Source organism: Cryptomeria japonica, chromosome 4 (assembly GCF_030272615.1).
Source record: "Cryptomeria japonica chromosome 4, Sugi_1.0, whole genome shotgun sequence".
In the NCBI taxonomy this organism is placed as follows: Eukaryota; Viridiplantae; Streptophyta; class Pinopsida; order Cupressales; family Cupressaceae; genus Cryptomeria; species Cryptomeria japonica.
The window spans coordinates 539,545,523-539,567,617 of record NC_081408.1 but is presented as its reverse complement, the minus strand read 5'-3'; the positions used below and the strand labels follow the sequence as shown (position 1 = coordinate 539,567,617).

Here is a 22,095-nt window from a genome sequence, read left to right as displayed (position 1 = left end):
TATTCCTAGAATTGCAGCTCTTGTAACTTTTCTAGCTGAAGGAAACTCTCTTGAAGTTTTATTCTTTTTCCTAATTGATTTTCTATCACCACCCTCAAGCTATATACTACAAATTCCATAGGTACCACAATTTCTCGCCCATACTTTGAGAGGGTGTAATCCATGCGTGCTCATATTGTTGTTAGTACCTTTTCTTCCCAACGTTGTTCCTGTATCCTACAAGGTTTTATGTATTAATGCTATTATAAACTTAGTGGATACTTTGAATTGGTTTTTAGCTCTACAATAGTTACTTGTAGATTTATTAGGATTAGTCTTCAAGATGTCCATCAATTCAAGTATAGCTTCTTTAATGAAAAACAGACCTTTATCATGCAAAAGATAAATACTCATCAGACATGCATATTTTGTTATTAAATTGTCATATAAGAGTTTTGTTGTATTATCCAGTACCTTTGCTTCTACTACTTTTGTAACATAGACTATTGCAGCAACAAGTATCTGCACATACCTTTCCTCGAGGGATATTTGGAGGGTTGTAAAAACTATACTTTTAATTGGCAATTAAGCTCAATGTATGTATTTGTGTTGTGGGAGGCAATGTTGTCTTTGTATCCCAAAAACATCAATTGGTGGTACCACACAATAGTTGTTAATGTTTCATTGTATGTAAGGTAGGAACGAAAACTGATCCCAATAAGATAATGATAATAAGTGAATCGCCTAGTTTCAAGGGTGTGGGACAAGAGCTATCATTTTTTAGACACACTGACTAGATAGAATATGCATAAAAGTAATTGCTTGGTAATCATACCCATTGGATTTTCTATTTAGAATGAAAATAGCATTTGAGTAGGGTGAAAAGACAAGAATTGCTTGAAATTATGAAAAACAATGCTAGCGCCTCCATTCTACCACTTTCCAAATTGAGACAAATAATTTCACTCGCAATGGATCCTTTTCCTCATCTTTGGACTGATTGGAATGCTTTATTCCAAAATCCTGCCATTCTTGGAAAATATCCAGTCTTGCTATTATCCTTTGTAATAGTGCTAGCTTGTCAATGATATTCCCAATTTACACTAGTAGCTGGGTTTTGGTTAGGTGCACCATCAAATCTGGCTGATTTGAAAATCATCTTTGATTAGCTCCATTCTTTTTCTATTTAACATTTTGTTACTAAGTTCTTTGTTTTTTGGTTTTGTGGATAGTTGATTGGTCCAAGTGAATGTTGTTTCTTACAACCATAGTTGAAAAACTCGGACTCGCCACGGACTCGGCAAACCAAAAATTTGGACTCGGACTCGGACTCGTGAAAGACTCGTGAAAGACTCGGCAAAAAAAAAAACCGTAGTTTTACAAAAAAACATAAAGAAATTAATGCATTTAGAGAACATAAGAGCCATAATTGAAACATTACACATGTCACATACTCATAGTTTCAAACTTTCAACTCTAAAATGTATAATACCAAGATTTCTTCAATGCTAATTATGCTTTTATATGGAGCCTAATCAGACTCGGAGGTTAAATTTTCCCTACTTCCATCGGCGCAATTTCCCCCTATATTTTTCGACGGGGGTTTGGGGTCAACGCCCCCAAGTTGGGGTCAAGGGGCATCGCCGAAGGATCCTGAAATTTGACTAAGTCTGGAAAATTGAAGAATCCTCCAAAAACTAGATTTTGCATTATAACTCCTGGAGGTCCGAAACCACTCTCAAACATCCTGACAGTATATATGGAATATAACTTAAAGTCTGGAATGTCATCCTGATCTTCAAATGCCCTGAAATTTGGCTAAGTCTAGAATGTCTTCCTGATCTTGAAATGTGACTAAGTCTGGAAAATTGAAGAATCCTCCAAAAACTAGATTTTGCATTATAACTCCTGGAGGTCCGAAACCAATCTCAAACATCCTGACAGTATATATGGAATATAACTTAAAGTATAAGAAATCTTTCTTATACTTAAATGTTATATTCCATATGTGAATCCTGACGGAGAGACCAAATTTTTTCACATGTTAAACTCAATTTTAAAGCTTGCATGACATTTTTTCTGGGTCGCGCGAGTCCATTTGAAAGACTCGCGAGTCCATGCAAAAGACTCGCGTGAGTCCTTGCAAAAGACTCGCGAGTCTTTCAGATGGACTCGCCAGGACTCGCCTCGCGAGTCCTTGGCGAGTCGACTCGTGGCTCCCATGGACTCGCGAGTCCGTGGCGAGTCCACGAGTTTTAAAACTATGCAAGTTACAACCACAGATTGGCAGTTGATGTGACTTCTTCCCTAACTTCTGGTTCAGCTTGTGGTACTTCTAAGTTTCTAACTATCCACTATATTCTGACATCAAATCAATTTCTATTTTTGAGACAAGGATTCTGCTAATATTAATATCAGTTAAATGCATTTTTGTCTACAATCTGATGTAGCTCATTCCAACCCTTGTTATATTCTTGGTTGTTTATTGTTTGGTATATTATTTGCTTCTTTGACGCTTGTAAGTAACAGTGATTTTTATTTTCCCCTTATAGTGCTTATCAGGTTCACGGATGATAACATGCATTTAGCATGAGATTTTTGTTGGAACATGTTTGCCGTTGCGCCAAAAGATCGACCTGTTAACGCTCGATACAAACGCCAGAGTTAAACGGACCCATGAGAGGCGGTTAGTTCATGTCCTGAATCTGGAGGAGGATGCTGGCGAATAGTCCAACAATTCCTCCCTTCACCTCAAGGGAATTCAAACTTGCGACTTGGCTCTGATACCAATTGTTAGAACACATTTTTGGTTGCGCCAATAGATCAGCCTATTAACACTTGATACAAACACTGGAGAAAAACAGATCCATGTGAGGTGGTTAGTCCATGTCCTGAATCCGAAGGAGGACGCTGGCAATTAGTCCAACAATCTTATTTGGAAATTATACTAAATAGTAATTTACAACAGAAACACTTATAAACAGATAACAGCAATGGACAACTAGATATGAATGCGACTAACAGCAATAGATTGCAATAGGATGATTATTTGATCAGAAATATGAGTCTAAGGTGATGGGTCACTGCATTTAACTTTCATAATACCTGATTAATATGTCTTGACATAGCTTATACATAATCAAGTTACTTGATGATAACTAATGTGTCCAAGTACCCAATAGGGCATGCTTTTTGATTCTGTAGGATCAGTACAACTAATTATTCATGTTCTTTGTTCATGTTGAGATCCTTGTCTAGGGGATATATGGAATGACTAGAGATAGTTGCAAAATGGTATGGCATATGATACAATAGTTTTCCATTTATTTCCTTTGGAAGAAAAGATTCAAGGAAACCTCTCATCAGGGCAACTCCTTGCAAGCTTAGGAGAGTTGATAGTTTTCAAGCGGCATATGGCCATGGGTGTTAAAGCCAAGTTGTTTGTTTTCATAAAGATTTAGGACATCTTTTGGGGAAAAGAACAAGTGTTAGCTTTTTTTTTTGGTCGGTAATATTTAGATTTTATTAATAAAAGTAGCCAACTTACATTGCAAATCAGAAAATCACCTTGATCATCAAAAAACAACCCATACATCCTTTCTGTATCAAAAAACCCCCCTTATAGACCCAAACAATCTTCAAAACGAGCCTGAAATTTGCTTGATTACAGTCATATTAACATATTCTGAAAGTATTCTAAAACTACCATTTAAACCAGAACACAGACCATAGTTCAGACATTGCATCAGACATATAAACAGACACAATATAAATGGGAAATTCAGGCGGAACCACCGCATTACCTGGGAGTGCACTATCCGCATCATTCTTCCTCTTTCTCAGCTTTAGCTTGCGTCCCACCTCCTGCCTAGCCTCCTCCATAGCCTCCCTTAATTCCGCCTCCACTCGCATCAAGTCCATGAAGGTCTTCAATGCCTCCCACCCGCGCTTTGCCAGTGCCTTGAACCTGTCCTTCAGTTTGCCTTCCTGCCAATGCACAAATGGCAAAATATATACGGGAATTTCTCCATTGGTTCCTTCAGCCACATCAAAGCCTTCTCCAGGCACCGCCCATTCAAATATGGTGTCCATACCCAGCAACTATTCTTCGGCCAGAGCCTTCATCACCACCTTCATAGTATCAATCGAGTCTTCAAATTTGAAACCCCACGCAGGCATCAACGAATATACATCCATATTTGTTCTATAGCGGTGGCTGATATAGTTTATCTCCTCCCCCATAACCAATTTCACCGCCTTTGTTAGCCACTCATCCTTGAACCGAAAGAGGCCCTGCAATCTTTTGTCTGAGATTCGTCCTACAAAGGGAACCAACCGCTTCTCAGTTTTAAACGTAAAACTAGCTTCCATTTCTTCCGCTTCAACAATTCCACCACCTTCACAACTTCACCCAAACTTCTTTGCAACCAGGCTCTGAGAGAGACAGAGGAGCTTGCAGATAATAATGCAAATGCCTACCCAAAAAATAGCCACTTCTAAAAAGCCATAGCTTCTATCAATGCGCCACCACTTCAAAAGCATTCCTCCTACGCACGCCATCATTTACCCTGCTCATCAATGCAAAATCATAGAAGTATTGTCCTTGGCATTTGCAAACATTCTAATCCTACTGAAGCAGCAATAAATCCACCACCCTTTGAGCCAATAAGCAAGTCCGCCACCCTCCTCCGTACCTGCCAATGTCTAGGATATGCGCGACAACTTGAACAAGTGTTGGCTTTTTTTTAGACACACAGGGTAATATTTTCCTTGTGGCTCTATTCTTTAGCTGATATAGTTATCATGTTGTTTTTTTGTAATATAAGATACATTTCCTCCAAATAAAAGTCACATACATTTTTATGTTTGAAAGGGAGAAAATACAAAATTTTATGATATGTTTGCAAATGAAATATATCTGTATTTATTCAATTCTGCAATACAAAATTTATCTTTTCAATGGAAAACATTCCATATTGTAAAATTTTAAAAAAGCAGCTTATACTAAAAGTAATAGTTTTTGTGTCTGAATTGATTAGCGTATATAGTGATGAATAATTTGGGTTTAATTTTAATTTTTTTTCCAAAGCTCACTGTTTTTTTTAGTATTCTGGACCATATACATAGGTAAATTAACTGCATAATCAGTCTAACACGCCATAACATTTTTAATTTTTGGTGATGTTACAGCTTATATGTTTGTCAGACTTGGAATTTGACTACATTAATCCTTATGATTCGTCATCTCGAATAAATTGGCTTATAATACCAGAGTTTGTTATTCAAGGTGGCCTTTGTTTGCTCTTCCTACTCACATGGCATTGGTTCATGTTTCTAATTACTGCACCACTTGTGTACTACCATGTACAATTGTAAGTATATTTATTTTAACAACTAGATTATAGATGTGTATAGGTAGCTTTCCTTTGGATTCAAAATTTTGCTTCTATCTCCACCTTTATTTATTTTTAGTTCAGGTATATATAGATTTTCTTAAAATAAAGAGTAGTTTAAAAAGAATATGCAGACTAGAGTTGTGCATGATGTGCTAATCTTACTAGAATGTCATGTGACTTGTACAAATGTTACATAAGGCATTTTGCTTTTTTGTGGGTGTGATGCTATGCACAATGATTGGTAGAATGCATATTATAATGTGTTGGTTTCTCTTCATTATGGGACCTAATTATTCGAGCCAAATGCTACTTTAGGATGGAGCTTATAAGTATAAATAGATACAATGCGTCATTATGGGGCAAAGCTTATCTTTGCTTTGGTATTTGCTATTGTAGAAAACTCTGGAATTGGCTAAGGAGGCGACCTGTCTTGAAGAGGGTTTGTAATTACTGTGATTGTATAAGCTATGACTGCTTTTTGATTCATAGATGTATGTTGCTTTTTGGGCATATTGCAACTTGCATTATTTGTTACGCTGGGAAGATTTTAACAAGTATGAGAGCACTGCACCTGGCAAGCATATAGAGCTTAGAAAGATGAATGTAATAGACATTGTGAGCAATGGCAGATCTCAATATGAACATTGGTGTAGATGAGAAAGACGTCATCTAGAGGAGGTTGGATCACACCATTCTAGAAGGCCTAAGAAAAACTTCTGAATTGTAATGCCCAAAATGTTTAGAAAAAGAATCATAGCTCCATAGTGTGATGTAAGCATAACATCACTAATGATAATATTAGATCCCTCAAAAGCAAGTGTTGGTCATGATGTTTTAGTTGAGGTCAACAAATCAACAATGACAAACCAATTATAGAAATTAGAATTGCATTTAGTTGTACATCAGCTCAACAATGAGAAATGTTTGCTATTGAGTGAAAGGGTTGTACATTCTCAAATATTCTAATGAAAGTAGGGTGATAATGCTTGTTAGTGTTTTGATTTGTACCTTTTTGTGTAACACAAAACGAAAAAAATGTTAGTAGAATTGCTTATTAAATTAGAAGGGGAAGCTCCCTATAAAACAAAAAGTAACCCACGTTGCACAATATGTACTTACTATTCACAATCTTTACAATGAATTTTGGGATGATTTTGAGTATGAAATACAAACAAATTAAATAAAAACCTATCATTTGTTTTTTAATCTAGAGCACAAGGCAATTTAGCACATCAACATTAGACGAGATTTTTGAGTTCATTGATTGAAAGAATCCTTAAAATTATGTGCTTGTGTTGTTAGGCTAAATGCAGAGACTGAACAAAGCAAATGCACATAAATTCAATAGGCCTAAAACACAAAGACACAGATGCATTGGTAAATTAAATCAAGAGATTAATACAAAGCCACAATACAAATCTTACAAACCCGCCTAAGCAATTTAATTTCCCTCAATGCACATGACTAGACATTTCAATAGACATTTAAAAGCAAGATGGGCATAGTAAATTTCATTGAATGAATAACAAGATTTAAAATAACAATCTTGATTACTCAATGATTGGCAATTTCAGCAACAAGCAAGCGTGAGAATTACTGCTTGGAATCTAAGTGCAAAATAGTAGTTATTTTGTTTATGGAGCTATGCATGAAAATAAATGAATTAAACTAATTGAACTTTCATTCTAACAATCAGTTTCTAGCATGAGCTTTTAACGTTATTGCAGATTCTCATCCACTAAAACTAACATCTAATCCATGCAACTGCTAGTTAGATTAACAATTTAAATTACTACAAATGATCCCTTAATGGTCATAGCTCTCACATGAGGAGATAGAGAGATAGATGATGCAAAAATAGCTAACTCAAAGAACTCCTCACTTTAAAAATTGAGATTGATAAAAATAGCTTGAGCTATAAATAAATTCAAATAAAAATAGCAAATTCTATAATATTGTCTCCTTCTAGAAAATGGTGACTGCTAGAAATATTGCAAAACTTTTGAATAGGTAGCTTTGGATTATTTTGATGAAGATTCTCCTATGTGGACAAAGTCTTCCAAATCCTTTGAAACACTTTGATTCTTTGACCATAGAAGTATTAGTTGTGAAAAATTTGTGACTGATCACGGTTAATTGGTAATTGTTCGTGGTGCCAAATTTTTCTCCAAAAAATTGTGGAAAAATTGGCCAATGATTTTCCATGATTTGTTGGCGGTCTAATCATGATTAAATCGCACGAGTATTCGAGATAAAATCACTCAAAAAGTTGACGTTTGGAAAAACGTTGTGAAAACCCTAAAATGCACGAAAACTCGAAAAAACACTGCAAAATCGTTAAGTTAGGTTGCGTGCAAGGGTTTAAATGCATTCCGGTGGCAGTAAGGGTAGTGTTGATGTGTTTTTTATGCACTTTGAACATAGAATAAAATACTAAGTATTCTATTCTGTCTTGAACAAGGACTCTTCAAATGCTAGGCTATGTGATCAAACGAGGTGACTCCAAGGTATCTTTAGTTAGGTCTTGACTTTGCAAATGGATAGTCTCAGTGAATTGATGTGATATGCTGGTATCACAAAGGGACTTACGTTTATGAATCACAGCTGGAGCTTGATCATCTGATATAGCAATTTAGTGATGCTTTCTTTCTACAACTTAAACATAAGGAAAAAGGGAAAGGTTTTAGAGAAACTAATCTATGCTAACACCTAAGGACAATGATGATAACAGATAGTGCTCTAATAGACAAACTCCCTCAAACCGAGCTTTGCTTCACCATGATAACAACAACTGCACAAAACTGATGCAATCTCCTAAGGTAGTGGATGATTTTCATTATTGCAAATATTCATACAAATACCCAATGCTAGCGCAACTTGACCAAATACCCACAATCAAACTTAGCCATAATAACAAGGTTTAGGCTAACTTTACACTGTAGCTTACAATCAACAAACCACAAAAAGTATGAACTAAGGAATTCATCGCATATCATCGCGTATCTTCATCAAGTTCAATGAACTCTAACTAACTGAGAAGTTACAAGAAACCATGCAAAATGTAGAGCACAACACAAAGAACCACTAATTGCCTGATTGGTTGATGAAGATGAGTTGTCGCCACCTCAGCTACTTGCACACCATGGAGACTTGATATCCCATTGCAAGCAATATCTTTTGATATTCAACACCATCATGTGTCTTTTGATTGATTGTGATGGTTCATATTCCCAAATTGCATCATCTTCTAACTTGGATTAACTCTTTTGAAACTATCTGCTTGAGCGATGCATTCCATTGCTATTCATCTTCTTCTTTCGCCATCTTGATGATGTCAAGGCTGGATCGTCATGTGTAGTCATTGCAAGTGTAGTTTCCATCCGCATTTGTTACTTGTGTGTAATGTCTTTGACTGGGACTACTTCCTTGTCTTACTGACCTTGATTCTTGGATTTCCAAAGGACATTCAAGATTGTTGTAGCATTTCCTTCATTGCAATGTCTTTCTTCTCCATTCACATAGTCCTACTTTGCACCTTTCAAGCCCTTTGCATTGCTTAGGGTTTGATCTTTCTTTCACATGTTGAAGTCTTTCTCCTCATGTTGTGATCGCAATGCTGAGTCTCTTCATTTCATTTTTTCATGATGGTGATCAAAATTCACAAGCATGCATCTCATCATTCATGCTTGTGAATTTCGATCTATTCATTACATTGTTGAATCTTGCATCTAGGCATGAGTTGCACTTCTTCATGTTGGTGTGGAACTCTTCATCTTGTCAAGCTCTCCATTTGTTCACCATCATGGTGAAGTCTTCAATCTTGCACCTGTGCACCCTTGATGTTGTAATGCTCCCTTGGCATTTGCATCTTGACGTCACCTTGCATTGCTGCTCCACTCCTTGTATTATATCTGCAAAACAAACACATACTGAATTAAAGCATTAATCTGAAATCTAATATTTAGGTCTGATTTCATTTTCTCTCCAAGGTCTGCTGATAATTTCACTTGTAATCAACCTTGAATTAACTTTGAAACTTTGATTTTGATTCTGATTTGTCTTGCTAAGTGACTTATATTGATGAAACTTGATTGTAGGTCTGATTCTCCTTCCCATCAGCTGGACTTTGCCCTTACAGTTTGCTCTGCATTTTAGGTCTGCTCCTCAAATTCGCTGTATGTTGGTTTGCAAATGAATCGATGTTGTAATGAACATCCACCCTTGTTTATAGGTGCTACATTGAATAAATCAGGTTGGCCTAGTTAAATTTTTTAATTGTTTTCCTCCAAGCCTAGGTCGGTTGCCTAACCTGAGTGCTCATATTACATAATTACATGTTTTTGAAAAGGTTTTTATGCATGGTCGGCCCTTTGTCTATGTCTTACACATTTTAAGCTTGTTTTATTTTCATTTTTTAGGTCGGCTCTAACCGTTGTTTCAACATGCCCCTTTGATCATATAAATATCAGGTAGGGTATCACCATCAACACACACTAAAAACAAATTAACCTTTTGTTTCTGCTCTGCTATTAATTTCATGGTACCAGAGCCCAGGTCGATGGGCTTTTTTAAAGTTTGGCGAATTTTTTAAATAAATAAAAATTCGTAAGCCTTTACTTGGAATTTATTCCAGAAATTATTTTTAATTGTTTTTTTAATGAAAAAAATGATTATGAAATTTTTGAGGTTTTTCGGAAGTTTTTTTTGGATCCACATTTGTTCGTGTTCCTGTTCATGTTTCTAGGGCATCAGATTTTTGGAACCGCAACAGTTTTTTTGTTTTGCAGAGCGGGTTTATTTTTCGTCTTTGTTTGCTTGGGCAGTGACACGATTTTTGTTATTCTCTATACGCGATTTGTCTAGACGGTGGGTCTTTTCTTTTTGCCCACGACTGCTTTGTCAGTTTGTGATTTTTTCGATTTTGGAAAAAGAAAACAAGAAAGTTTTTTTGGTGGGGTGACTCCGTCCATGTTTTTCTACAACCCACACTAGTTTTTTTGGTGTTCGACGTGATTTCAGGTGTCTTCATGCGTGGTTTCTGTTTGCATTCACGACCTCGTTTTTGTCCCGTGCCTCTGTGTCATTTATTGCGGGAGCCACGATTTTCTAAGCAACACGTTGGCATTGCATGCGTTTTTTTGCAACGACATTTTTTTTTGCAATTTGTGGGTCGCGATTTGAGCGCACGACGCGATTCACAGGTGACACGAGTTCTGCTTCTGCACACGATTTTCATGGCCTGTGCAACGGGTTTTGCCGGATTGTGTGGTCTTTTGAGCCATGATGAGGGTTTGGTCGTTTTTTTCTGCACGCGAATGGGTTTCCTTTGTGCGCATTTATCTCCTCCTGCACGATTTGCATATCTTTTGCCAATTTTTTTTTATGGGTTGCGTTTTCAGTTTGCTAGCTATGCATTTGACTTGCTTGCGTCACGATTTTCTCACTGGAAGAATCACACAGGGTCTCTGGCACAAGTTTTGGCGGCGGGAAATATTCTGGAATTTTAATATTTTGCCCCTTAAATTTTTTTTTTGGTTTTTTATATTTTGCCCCTTAAAAAATCATTCTGCGTTTTTTAAATATTTCCCCTTAAAAAATTATTCAGTTTTTTAAAAATTTTTTCCCCTTTGAAAAAAATTATTCTGGGTTTTATTAATTTGAAAAATTGATTGCTCGAATAATTGGATTTATTCTTTATTCAATCGAAGAGCCGTTTAAGTAGGCGATTACAAGCGGCATTGTTTCTAAAAAGAAACAACTGCTTCTAAAAATAGCAGCAAAAAATAGAAAACTAAATAAAGCAAAAATTACACTAATGACCATTACAATACTAATTAAATATTTTAATACCCTCTCTTAATGGTCATTCTATCTACTAACTACCCTACAGAAGACATTGTAGGTCTTTTGATCACAAATGCAATAAAACACTCTGTTGCAGCGGAGACCCTCCCTGGATCTGCAAAGTGTGAATGATCATGAATACCAAAATCCATCCAACCTGATGTTGGGTAACCAAATTGAAACCTGAAACCACGATTTTGAGGAAAAATCGACAAACCTTCCAAAACTGAAGATACGAATCATCATTTTTTTTGGTGGAAAAAAATGGTAAAAAACCCTGAAACGTCATGCGGTAAAACCCCAAACATCACGTGGTAAGACACCAAACATCACGCGAATGGAGAAAAACTGCACCTAGAAGCCTTGTGAAAAACAAACTTCGAACCAAAAAACCCTAGTGATTCAGGTTTTTTTTTCATAAAATCTTTTTAAAATTTTTTTTGGAATAAATTCCAGATAAAAGGCCTACGAATTTTTTATTAAAAAATTCACCAAATCTTGACAAACCCCATCAACCCGCTCTGATACCATGAAAAATTGATTGCTCAAATAATTGGATTTATTCTTTATTCAATCGAAGAGCCGTTTAAGTAGGCGATTACAAGCGGTGATGTTTCTAAAAAGAAACAACTGCTTCTAAAAATAGAAGCCAAAAATAGAAAACTAAATAAAGCAAAAATTACACTGATGACCATTAAAATACTAATTAAAGAATAATTAAATATTCTAATAATATCAGGCAGGGTATCACCATCAACAAACACTTTAAACAAATTAACCATTTGTTTCTGCTCTGCTATTTCTGGGTTTTTACCATGACATGCATAAATTTAGGAGTTAGGAGGACTTGTATAAAATCTGAATTTCAAAGTCTCCATGTATAATTTCGGAATTTTGGGGCAGTCATGTAAGATTTGGGATTTTGGGGCAGTCACGAAAGATTTCGGGATTTTGGGGCAGTCATGTCAGATTTCAGCATTTTGGGGTAGTGTTGTGAAGTTTTCATACATTGGTCCATTGCAAATGGGGACCCCCTTGTTTTTGCTTTTTAGGGTTGTGTTTTAGTGTCTTAGGTTTTGTCTCCAGTCTCTCGCCTTCACAAATGAGTTGAGTTCTTTTCAAATTCAGAGGAGTCATCAAATCAATAAGGAGAACAAATGATCAAAAGAACGTTCCAATGTTACGAATGTGCTCAGATGAATGATCAAAAGAACGTTCTATTACGGATGTGCTCAGACAGGTTGGAAGAGTAAAATCGCAATTTTCCGGGATTAATAATTTAATTTTGACAACTTCCTAGTTTTTAGGAAAGTTGTTTTTTTTCTGCTTTCTGCTTTTTCATTTTTGGCATTTTGGGGCCAATCCGAGAACTTGCTTTTTTGTTTTGCTTTTTCTAAAAATAGAAAGTTGCCTTTTGCTTTTCTTGGGATCGCAAGTAGTTACTGAGTCAGAAGCTTTTTCCAGAAATAGAAAGTTGCTTTTTGCTTTTCTCGGGATTGCAGGTAGTTACTGAGTCAGAAGAAGTGTGAGGCCAAGAGGGTTCATTGTCAGATCACAAGAAAATGGCTAAGTATAAAGTTTACACCAAGAATTCCTTATTTCCATGCCAAGTCTGCTCCAACCATGGAAGAAATCCATGATCTCAAGCCATGTTTGCCCTTCCTTAGCATGGGTTCCTTGAACAAGTTTGAAGTCCGCCCTGTGCATGATGAAATTCCTTGTTTGCAAGCAAAGTCCGCCTAGACATGAAGAAATTCTTTGATCTCATGGGAAGTCTGCCCTCCTAGGTGAAGAATCCTTGTTCAAGTATGAAGTCTGCCCTAGCATGAAAAATCCACAAGTTCACATGAAGTCCACCCTTAGCATAAGAAAATTCCTCAAACAAGTAACAAGTCTGCCCAAGGTGGATAAAAATTTGGCTAAGTGTTGATAAATATGAAAATTCAAATCAAGATAAAGTTTGCCATAAAGAGAAGGTTCTAGAAGAAAGCACAAGAGATCGCCATTAAGATTATGAAAGCAAGAGAAGCTTTGACTTGGTGTTCAAAACAAGATTAGATTCGTTTCCAAAAACAAAAAATAAAACAAAGCAAGCGTTCGACTTCTCTATAAAATTTATTAGAATATTAAAATAATGTTAATTTTAGTATTAATGCTCAATAGTGTATATTCTATTTTAGTAAGATCTTCTATGATCTTCTCAGCAGTCTCTTATTAGAAACTTGCTATTCTTGTAAATACCCTTGTATTATTTATGAGCGTCTTGCTCATTTTGTAAATCAATGAATTCTTTGAAATCCATTGTGTGTCTCGCATTGTTTATGGTATCAGAGCCTTGGTTATTTTCGAAATAATTTTTCAATTAAAAATTCGTCATGAATTTTTAACAGTTTTTTTTGAAAAATTTCTTTGTTTATTCAAAATTGCTACTGTGGCAGTTCGTTTTGGCTGCAACTACTAGGGTTTTCTGGCTATTTTCTGCCCTCTCCCGTGTTAAGAAAGTACACCCACATCTTTCTACTAAAATCATCTACAATAAGCAAAAAGTATTTGCAACCAGTAACAGAAGATGTATTCATAGGACCACAAATATCAGCATGAAGTAATTGAAGTACCTTAGATGCGCGCCAAGACTCTCCATGTGTGAATGAAGTCCAATGTTGTTTGCCAGCTTGACAGGGGCCATAGACTCCAAGATGCTGAGTCTGAATATCAGGTAACCCTGAAACAAGTCCCTCCCAAGATAGCTGAGAGAGATACTGAATGTTGAGATGTCCATATCTCTGATGCCACAAAGTGCTGAGAGGGGAAACATGAGCTGCTAGAGCCACTTCAAGAGAATCACCAGTGTCAAGAAGCCTATATAGGCCATGATCCTCTAGACCAACAACAACAGTAAGACGAGTCTCCCGATCAATGATGGAACACTTGTGAGCACTGAACACCACATCTAGCTAAGGAGAATTCCTCATAATCTGACTGACAGAGAGTAGATTAAGTTCCATACCAGGAACATAGTACACATTCAGGAAGATGAGATTCCTGCAACCAAACTGTATCTGAACAGTGCCTCTGCCAACAACTGTATACTCCTCACCTCCGCCGAATACAACGGAATCACTGAAAGATGAGAAGTCTGTAAACCAGTCACGCCGATGAGAAAAGTGACGTGACACACTAGAGTCGATGTACCAAGCAGAAGACCTGGCATGATCTGAAGACCTCTTAGCCATAAAGGCATAAAAGGCAGACTCCTTCTGCTCGGAATGTTCAGCAACATGCACCTTCTGGTGTGACCCTCCCTGCTTCTTTTGTTCAAAAGCGAGCCTCTGACGGCAATCTTTCTTCATGTGGTCGTACTTGTGACTGTAATTGCACTGCACATTCTTTTTCTTAGCATCATCCTATGTCTAAGAAGAGCCTTTCTGCTGAAAAGGCTGAGAGGACTGAAATTTGCCTTTATCCTTGTGAAAGGATTTGGCTGTAAAGGCATTTTCCGAGGAGGCTGACGTAGTACTACTACCAAACTGTTGTTTCCAGCGATCCTGCTGCAGAAGTTTGGTGCACAATTCTGAAAACTTCAAGTCAAAATTAGTTGAAGTAATATTAAGGGTCTCAATGAAGTGTTCATACGATTTCGGAAGACTTTTCAGAGTGATTACTACCATGTCTTCTTCCTCCATAGTCCGACCAATAGCTTCGAGTTGATCTTGAATGTCCTTGATCCTCGTGAGGTGTTCCTGTAAGGACATGCGTTCGTCCATCATGATGGAGAACAGCTGATTCTTCAGAAAGAATGCTCGGCTCTTGTCAGATGTCTCATGCAATTCCTTCAGATGCTTCCAAATGTCAGAAGCTGTCTTGCCGGAAGGAATCTGCGGTAACTGATCATCAGTCACGGAGAGTTTGAGAAGCATAACTGCCTCCCGATTGCGTTCATCAAACTTATCTTGATCTGCACCAGGTGTACCAAGACTGAGCTCTTTTCCCAAAACAAGCTGGTCAAGACGCCTATATTCGAAAATGGTCAACATACGTTGTTTCCAAATGTTGTAATTGTTGCCATTAAAGCGTTGACTGCCTTCTAACATCAGGTTGGTTAGAGAAACAGAGGCAGATGCAGGTACAGACTTCAAAAAATTCAAATCCCAATGCAGAAACAAAGGCAAATGCAGGTACAGACTTCAAAAAAAATAAAGTACGACGAGCACGAATTTCAAGAAATAAATTCCGACTGACCCAGAAAAATCTGAAGACAACCCAAAAATCCTTGCGAAAAACCCAGAACAAATTTGTTGTCGAAATCTGGATCCGCTGGCTCGAAAATCAAGGCACCCAGCAAATTCTGACGACGAACCAGTTGAGATCTCGAAAAACCCACCACGAATCTGTGCTTAGAAAAAAATTTCGACTTAATCTGGAGGGTCAAAACCCTAGCCGAAAATGCAGATTCCGTCCAAAAATGGCAAAAAGGTACTTCAATTACTTCATGCTGATATTTGTGGTCCTATGAATACATCTTCTGTTACTGGTTGCAAATACTTTTTGCTTATTGTAGATGATTTTAGTAGAAAGATGTGGGTGTACTTTCTTAAACACAAATCAGATGTATTTAGTATCTTTCAGAAGTTTAAGTCCTTAGTTGAAAAAGAGTCTAGATGTAGCATCGTTACTCTTAGGACAGATAACGGGGGGGGGTGGAATTTTGTTCTTCTGCATTCTCCAACTTCTGTGATATCCATGGCATCAAACGCCAATTGACTACACCCTACACTCCTCAGCAAAACAGTGTTGTCAAGCGTCGCAATCGTACGGTTGTTGAGATGGCTTGCTCAATGTTACAACACAGGAGTGTTCCGAATAAGTATTGGGCTGAAGTAGTGTTTACTGCTGTCTACCTCCTTAACCGTTCCCCTACTCAGGCTGTTAAGGGGAAGACTCCAGAAGAGGTTTGGTCTGTTCGGAAGCCTAAGATCAGCCACCTGAAGGTTTTTGGCTCTGTTGCCTATGTTTGGATTCCAGATGCTAAGCGCTCCAAGTTGGATTCCAAAAGTCAGAAACTCATGATGATAGGATACAGTGATCACCATAAGGCCTACAGACTGATAGATATAGGCACTGAACGTCTTATCTTCAGTCGTGACGTTGTATTTGATGAAGATAGAGGATTCTTTCAGTCCCCTTCTTCTGAGCAGTGTTCTGAGGATCAGCCTCACAGTGTTCTTCTTCCATTAGGTTCACCTGATGGGCGGGATGATGGAGAATCCATTTTCGATGATGCACTACCTGAGTTCCCTCCGGAGAATAATCCTCCTGCTGCTGCTCCTGTTCCGGATTCTAAGCCTCTTCCAGCTCCTCCAGATGTTAGCACTTCTACTCTCCGGCCTAAATGGTGGGCCAAGACCATTGGTGATCTCAGGGATACTGAGCTCATTGAGGGTAGAACCTCCCGTAATAAGAGCAAACAACAGCATACAGTCAATTTTGCTCTCGTGGCTAACATACACAGTGTTTTTGAGCCTCAGACATATTCAGAGGCTAAAGGTATACCTGAGTGGGAACATGCTATGGAAGTTGAGTTCTAGAGTCTTCAAAAGAATCACACTTGGGCCCTTTCTGATCTTCCTTCAGGGAAGAAGCCCATTAGCTGCAAATGGGTGTACAAAGTAAAATACAAAGCTGATGGAACCCTAGACAAGTATAAGGCTCGTCTTGTAGCTCGTGGGTTTTCACAGAAAGAAGGCATTGACTACGAGGAGACTTTTGCTCCTACAACCAAAATGAGTACCATATGGCTCGTTCTTGCCTTGGCAGCCCAGTTCAGTTGGAAAGTTCATCAGATGGATGTCAAGAGTGCTTTTTTGAATGGTGACTTACAGGAAGAAGTCTACATGACGCAACCCCCAGGATTCAAGGTTGCTGGTCAAGAACAGAAGGTCTGTAGACTAGTCAAAGCACTCTATGGTCTGAAACAAGCTCCTCGGGTTTGGTACATGAAAATTGATAAGTACCTGATAGATCATGGTTTTCAGCGGAGTCCATCTGATGCAAACCTGCATATCAAGCATACCAGTAATGATGTTCTGTTTGTGGTTGTCTATGTGGATGACTTAATCATTACTGGTAGTTCAACACATTTGATCACTGGGATCAAACAAGATTTGTGCCGCACCTTTGATATGACAGATTTGGGACTTCTACATTACTGCTTAGGAGTTGAAGTTTGGCAGATTGAGAACAATATCTTTCTCTCTCAGTCCAAGTATGCCAGAAGTCTTGTGGACAGGTTCAGAATGCAGGATTGCAAACCTTCCTCTACTTCTATGGAACCCCGGCTCAAACTTTCAGCTTAGTCATCTTCACCAGTTGTGGATGAATCTTTGTTCAGGCAACTAGTGGGCAGCCTCATCTATCTTACTGCCACTAGACCTGACATCAGTTTTGCAGTGAGCTACATTTCACGCTTCATGATAGCTCCCAAGGCTGATCATTGGATAGCAGCGAAGCGTGTGCTGTGTTATGTGAGTGGCACTCCTGATTATGGACTTCTGTACACTCGGAGTTCTGATCCTACACTCAGTGGTTACACAGATTCTAATTGGGCAGGTTCGGTTGATGACTGTAAATCTACAACAGGGTATGTGTTTAGTTTGGGATCTGGTGCTGTCACATGGACTAGTAAGAAGCAGCAGGTAGTGGCTCTCTCCTCGACAGAAGCAGAGTATCGGGGAGCAGTTAAAACATCTTGTGAGGCGGTTTGGCTTCGACGAATGCTTGCGGATATGCATGTCTCCCAGGTAGGTCCAACTCCCTTGTTCTGTGATAATCAGGGAGTGCTCAAACTCGCCAAGAATCCAGTCTTCCATGAAAGAACCAAGCATGTGGAAACTCATTGTCACTATATTCGACAACTGGTTGAAGACGGATCTATCCAGTTGCTGTATGTTCCTACCTCGGAGCAGCCAACAAACATCATCACCAAGCCCCTTGGTCCTGAAAAATTTGTAAAATTCAGGGGGTCTATAGGTGTAGTTAATAGACTGAGCATTAAGGGAGGGTATTGGAATATTAAAATAATGTTAATTTTAGTATTAATGCTCAATAGTGTATATTCTATTTTAGTAAGATCTTCTACGATCTTCTCAACAGTTTCCCTTGTATTATTTATGAGCGTCTTGCTCATTCTGTAAATCAATCAATTCTTTGAAATCCATTGCGTGTCTCGCACTGTTTTAAAATTAGCATTGGCATTTCATTTACAAATCGCTATTCAAGGCTGAAAGTTGAAGCTTAGGAAATAATTTTTTCTAAACTTCAAAGAAAATTGTAGGTACAAGGCAACTTCTAGGAGAATTTCAGGTCAATTTCTACACTTGAGACAAAGTTGAAAGCGATTCCTTAAAGCAATTGAAGGGATTTCATCAAAATTCTCAGGTTTACTAAGGATTGAAGGCAGATTTTTCTTCAGAATTCCTATTTCTTTCAGACTTCAAGACAATTTTCAGTCTGAATTTCTAATTTTCCAGACTTGCAAGAGAATTTTCATTTCAGATCCTTTAAATTTTACTCGAGATCATCTTGCTTTTTACGCTTTTATGCAGATTTAGAGGCAAAAATTTCACAATCAGACTCAATTTCAATTTCCAAAATTTCACTAAGTCTGATTTTAGTTACAATTTTTAGAGTTTCATAATTTAAATCAGAATCATTCTTTGAAATTCCATCAAATTTTGCACTCCAGGCTGGAAACAAACATCAAATCCCCTGTTTTTTTAAACTTAGAAATTTTTCATGTTTTTCAAGTGGTAGATGTCAACTCAAGGAGGGATTTCCACAAAGGTGCAGATGAAGTTCAATAACAAAGGACCACAACCGGAGTCCAAGATTGTGACAAAATGGAAGAAGGTTGGAGATACCAACCTTGGCCATGTGGACTTCGAGGACTTCAAGAAAAGAATGTATGGGTTTGATGAATGCTTTCCTTTACCCTTAGCACGCAGAATGATGAGAAATGGAATTGTCCAAGCAGCTAGATTTCCTTCATCTATACAATACAACGAGCTCATAGTAGAATGTGCTAGACACTATAACATCCAAGAGAGACAAGTTGTGGCACTTGATGGCAGAGTGCTAGCCTACCTTAGAGAAATGGCCATCAAAGAAGCATTCGGCTTTCCAGATTACCATTCCACCATATACAAGACCAAAGAGGAGACCTTAAGAATTTTTGAAGCAAAACCTGACTCTTGTGCTGAAGTAATCAACAATCACTGATTTCAAAAGCCAAGGGCTCATTATATCAAAATGCCTAAGAAACTTTTCGGGACAGATTTCATAGAAGAGTATGGAGAACTCATCCTATTGTCAAACAGCGTCAAGGGAAGCCCTGAAGCCTACCAATTCGAGCCTTGAATGTTCTACTTCATCGATGAGGTCACTTTCGATGTCAAGATGATAAATTGGGCAAAAATTATCAGTAATAGCATAGATGAGCAACTGAGAAACATGGAGCACACAAAGTCTTTTTACACGAGTTCCTACATCATTTACATGCTGGCAAGGTGTTACAGATATAAGGGATTGATTTGCAAAGGCCTTGTGGGAAACAAGGATTGTCAATTCAAAGCATATGATTGCTATCCACAATTGCATATACAGGAGAAATCCCATTTGAAAAGACTTAATGATGCATTCCTATGTACATCAGTAGGTTATTTCAAGGAGGCACTCATCAACGATTGACATAGGAGGCCAAGGATTTGATAAGCAAGTTTGGATCTTGGTATATTCAATTTCCTAGATTCACATACTTGAGGATCCAAGGATTTACAAGATGCCCATTTAAACTTCCAAGATATACTATAAATAAGATGATAATGCTAGAAGTCATCAGACAACTCGATACATGAAAAATTCCAAAGAGGCAAGAAAAAGGCTGGAATTTCTTTTCCCCTTTTCGTTGGAAAGATGCTAGAATCATGTCCATCAACACAGGCAGCTGATAAGGCAGACATGGAAATGCAATTGTACCCATTCTCCTTGTATCGATCAAGGTCCAACTTTGATCCCCATCACCATATTGGGATGGTAAACACAAAGAAGTATAAACATAAAGTTGATCTTGAGGATTTCTGTGTAATGTCCCCGTTTTGGCCTGATGTTGTTTGTGGATGATTCCTGGATTGAGTTAAATTGGAGAAATAAGTGGAACAATATTTAATTTAATATTATATAAGTTGTCTCATTTGTTTTTTAATAGATGACTTTATATTTTATTAAATTAATAAAGTGACTAAATAAAAATAAAATAATTAATAGTCACTTTAAGTAAAATAATAATATTAAAATATTATTTTTAGAAGCTTCTGGAGATGGATTGAAAAAGTATAAAAGAAGATCTAGTCAAGCTTCTAAGCATCCAGGATTTGATATTTGATTTGGAGTTCTTGTATGGAGAAGGAACCAGTTTGGGTTTCCGCCATTATTGAGCCTTTGGGAATGGCAACTGTCATAGGCTAAGCAATTTCGAGGCTGTGAAACTATCAGCTGAGATTATTGCAGCGATTGGAGGAGATACTTCAGTCTCTTCATTGTTTGGTGGCCAAAGGCCAAATTTGCTAAAGGCAATTTGCAGTTCAGAGTTGTGTTCATTCGTAGCTTGATGATTGCATTGATTCATTCATTTGGGAGCCTTGGGAGACTTGCAACAGTCAGATATAATTTCGGAATTCATTATTTGCATTTTGAGGGAAGATAGGCGATCTTTTAGAAGCTATTTGGCGGTGGTTTTTGAGAAGATTGGAGGTGATTTCAGTCATATACCAGGTCCGCCATGGAGGTCGATCAGACCTACTGAGCCACACATATTTGTTCATTGCTTGTGACTAAGGTGGCAGAATTTTGTGGGCAATTGTTTAATCAGTTCGACTTGCCGAGGTGATCAAACTTGAGGATGGCAGAGATGGAAGGGATTCAAACATGGCACATGACCAGACCAATGTCAAGTCTGCCCTAGAAAAGCATCCATCCACTTTGCCCAAAATTCTCGCCCAAGGTTTGGACACGTCCGAAGAGCCTGCCAAAATTCTCACCCAAGGTTTGGCAATGTCCAATCAGCTGTGAAGTCTGCACAGCCAAGTTGCACAATGTCCGACACAAGTTGAAGTCCGCCCAGCCAAGTTGCACAACGTTCGACACAAGTTGAAGTGCGCCCAGCCAAGTTGTACAACGTTCGACACAAGTTGAAGTGCGCCCAGCCAAGTTGCACAACGTCCGACACAAGTTGAAGTCCACCAAGGAAAAAATCCTGAAAATTGGCTAAGTGTTGATACCTTGGAGAATAAAATTTCAAAATTTGGTTAAGTGTCAAAGGAAATTCCCTAAGCAAGAAGCAAATCTGCCCAAGGAAGATGAAGAAAAATTTGGCTAAAGTGTTGGTGGATTGAAAGAAAAGTTGAAAATGTTCAATCTATGATGAATTTTGCTCAAGAAATGGCCAATCCAAAGTCCGCCCAACTGTGTAAGAAAGTGGCAAGGCATCTGCAAAGTCTGCTCCAAGCTTGGCAAAGCTATGATAAAGTCCGCCAAGGAAAGAGTCAAGAAAAATGTCCAAACACTTGTCAAGTCCGCCCCACCCAAGGAGAGAGAGTAAGGTTGAATGGCGAGACAATCCTAAAGTCCGCCCAGCTAAGGAAGGTGTCCAAATATTCATGAGGTTCTCCTATGGTTGGAAGCCTATGAAGTTTGGCATAGACACAAAGATGATCAAGTTTGCCAAAGAGAAGGAAAAGATGGCTTGAAGAGGTTAAAGTCCGCCCAGCACCTAAAGAAGTTGGCCAATCAACCTACACATGACTAGACATCCCCAAAGTTCGCC

At 38.0% G+C, this 22,095-nt stretch overlaps 1 protein-coding gene across 5 annotated transcripts in view; it reads left to right on the top strand.

The window, feature by feature from the left end:
* LOC131068023 (protein cornichon homolog 2) overlaps positions 1-22,095 on the top strand; it is a 118,250-nt gene that overhangs the window by 33,262 nt on the left and 62,893 nt on the right. For all 5 annotated transcript variants that reach the window (XM_058003229.2, XM_058003226.1, XM_058003227.1 and 2 more), the window contains exon 2: positions 5,170-5,351. In XM_058003229.2, the coding sequence (XP_057859212.1) occupies positions 5,170-5,351 (182 nt within the window). The remainder of the gene's footprint in view (positions 1-5,169; positions 5,352-22,095) is intronic.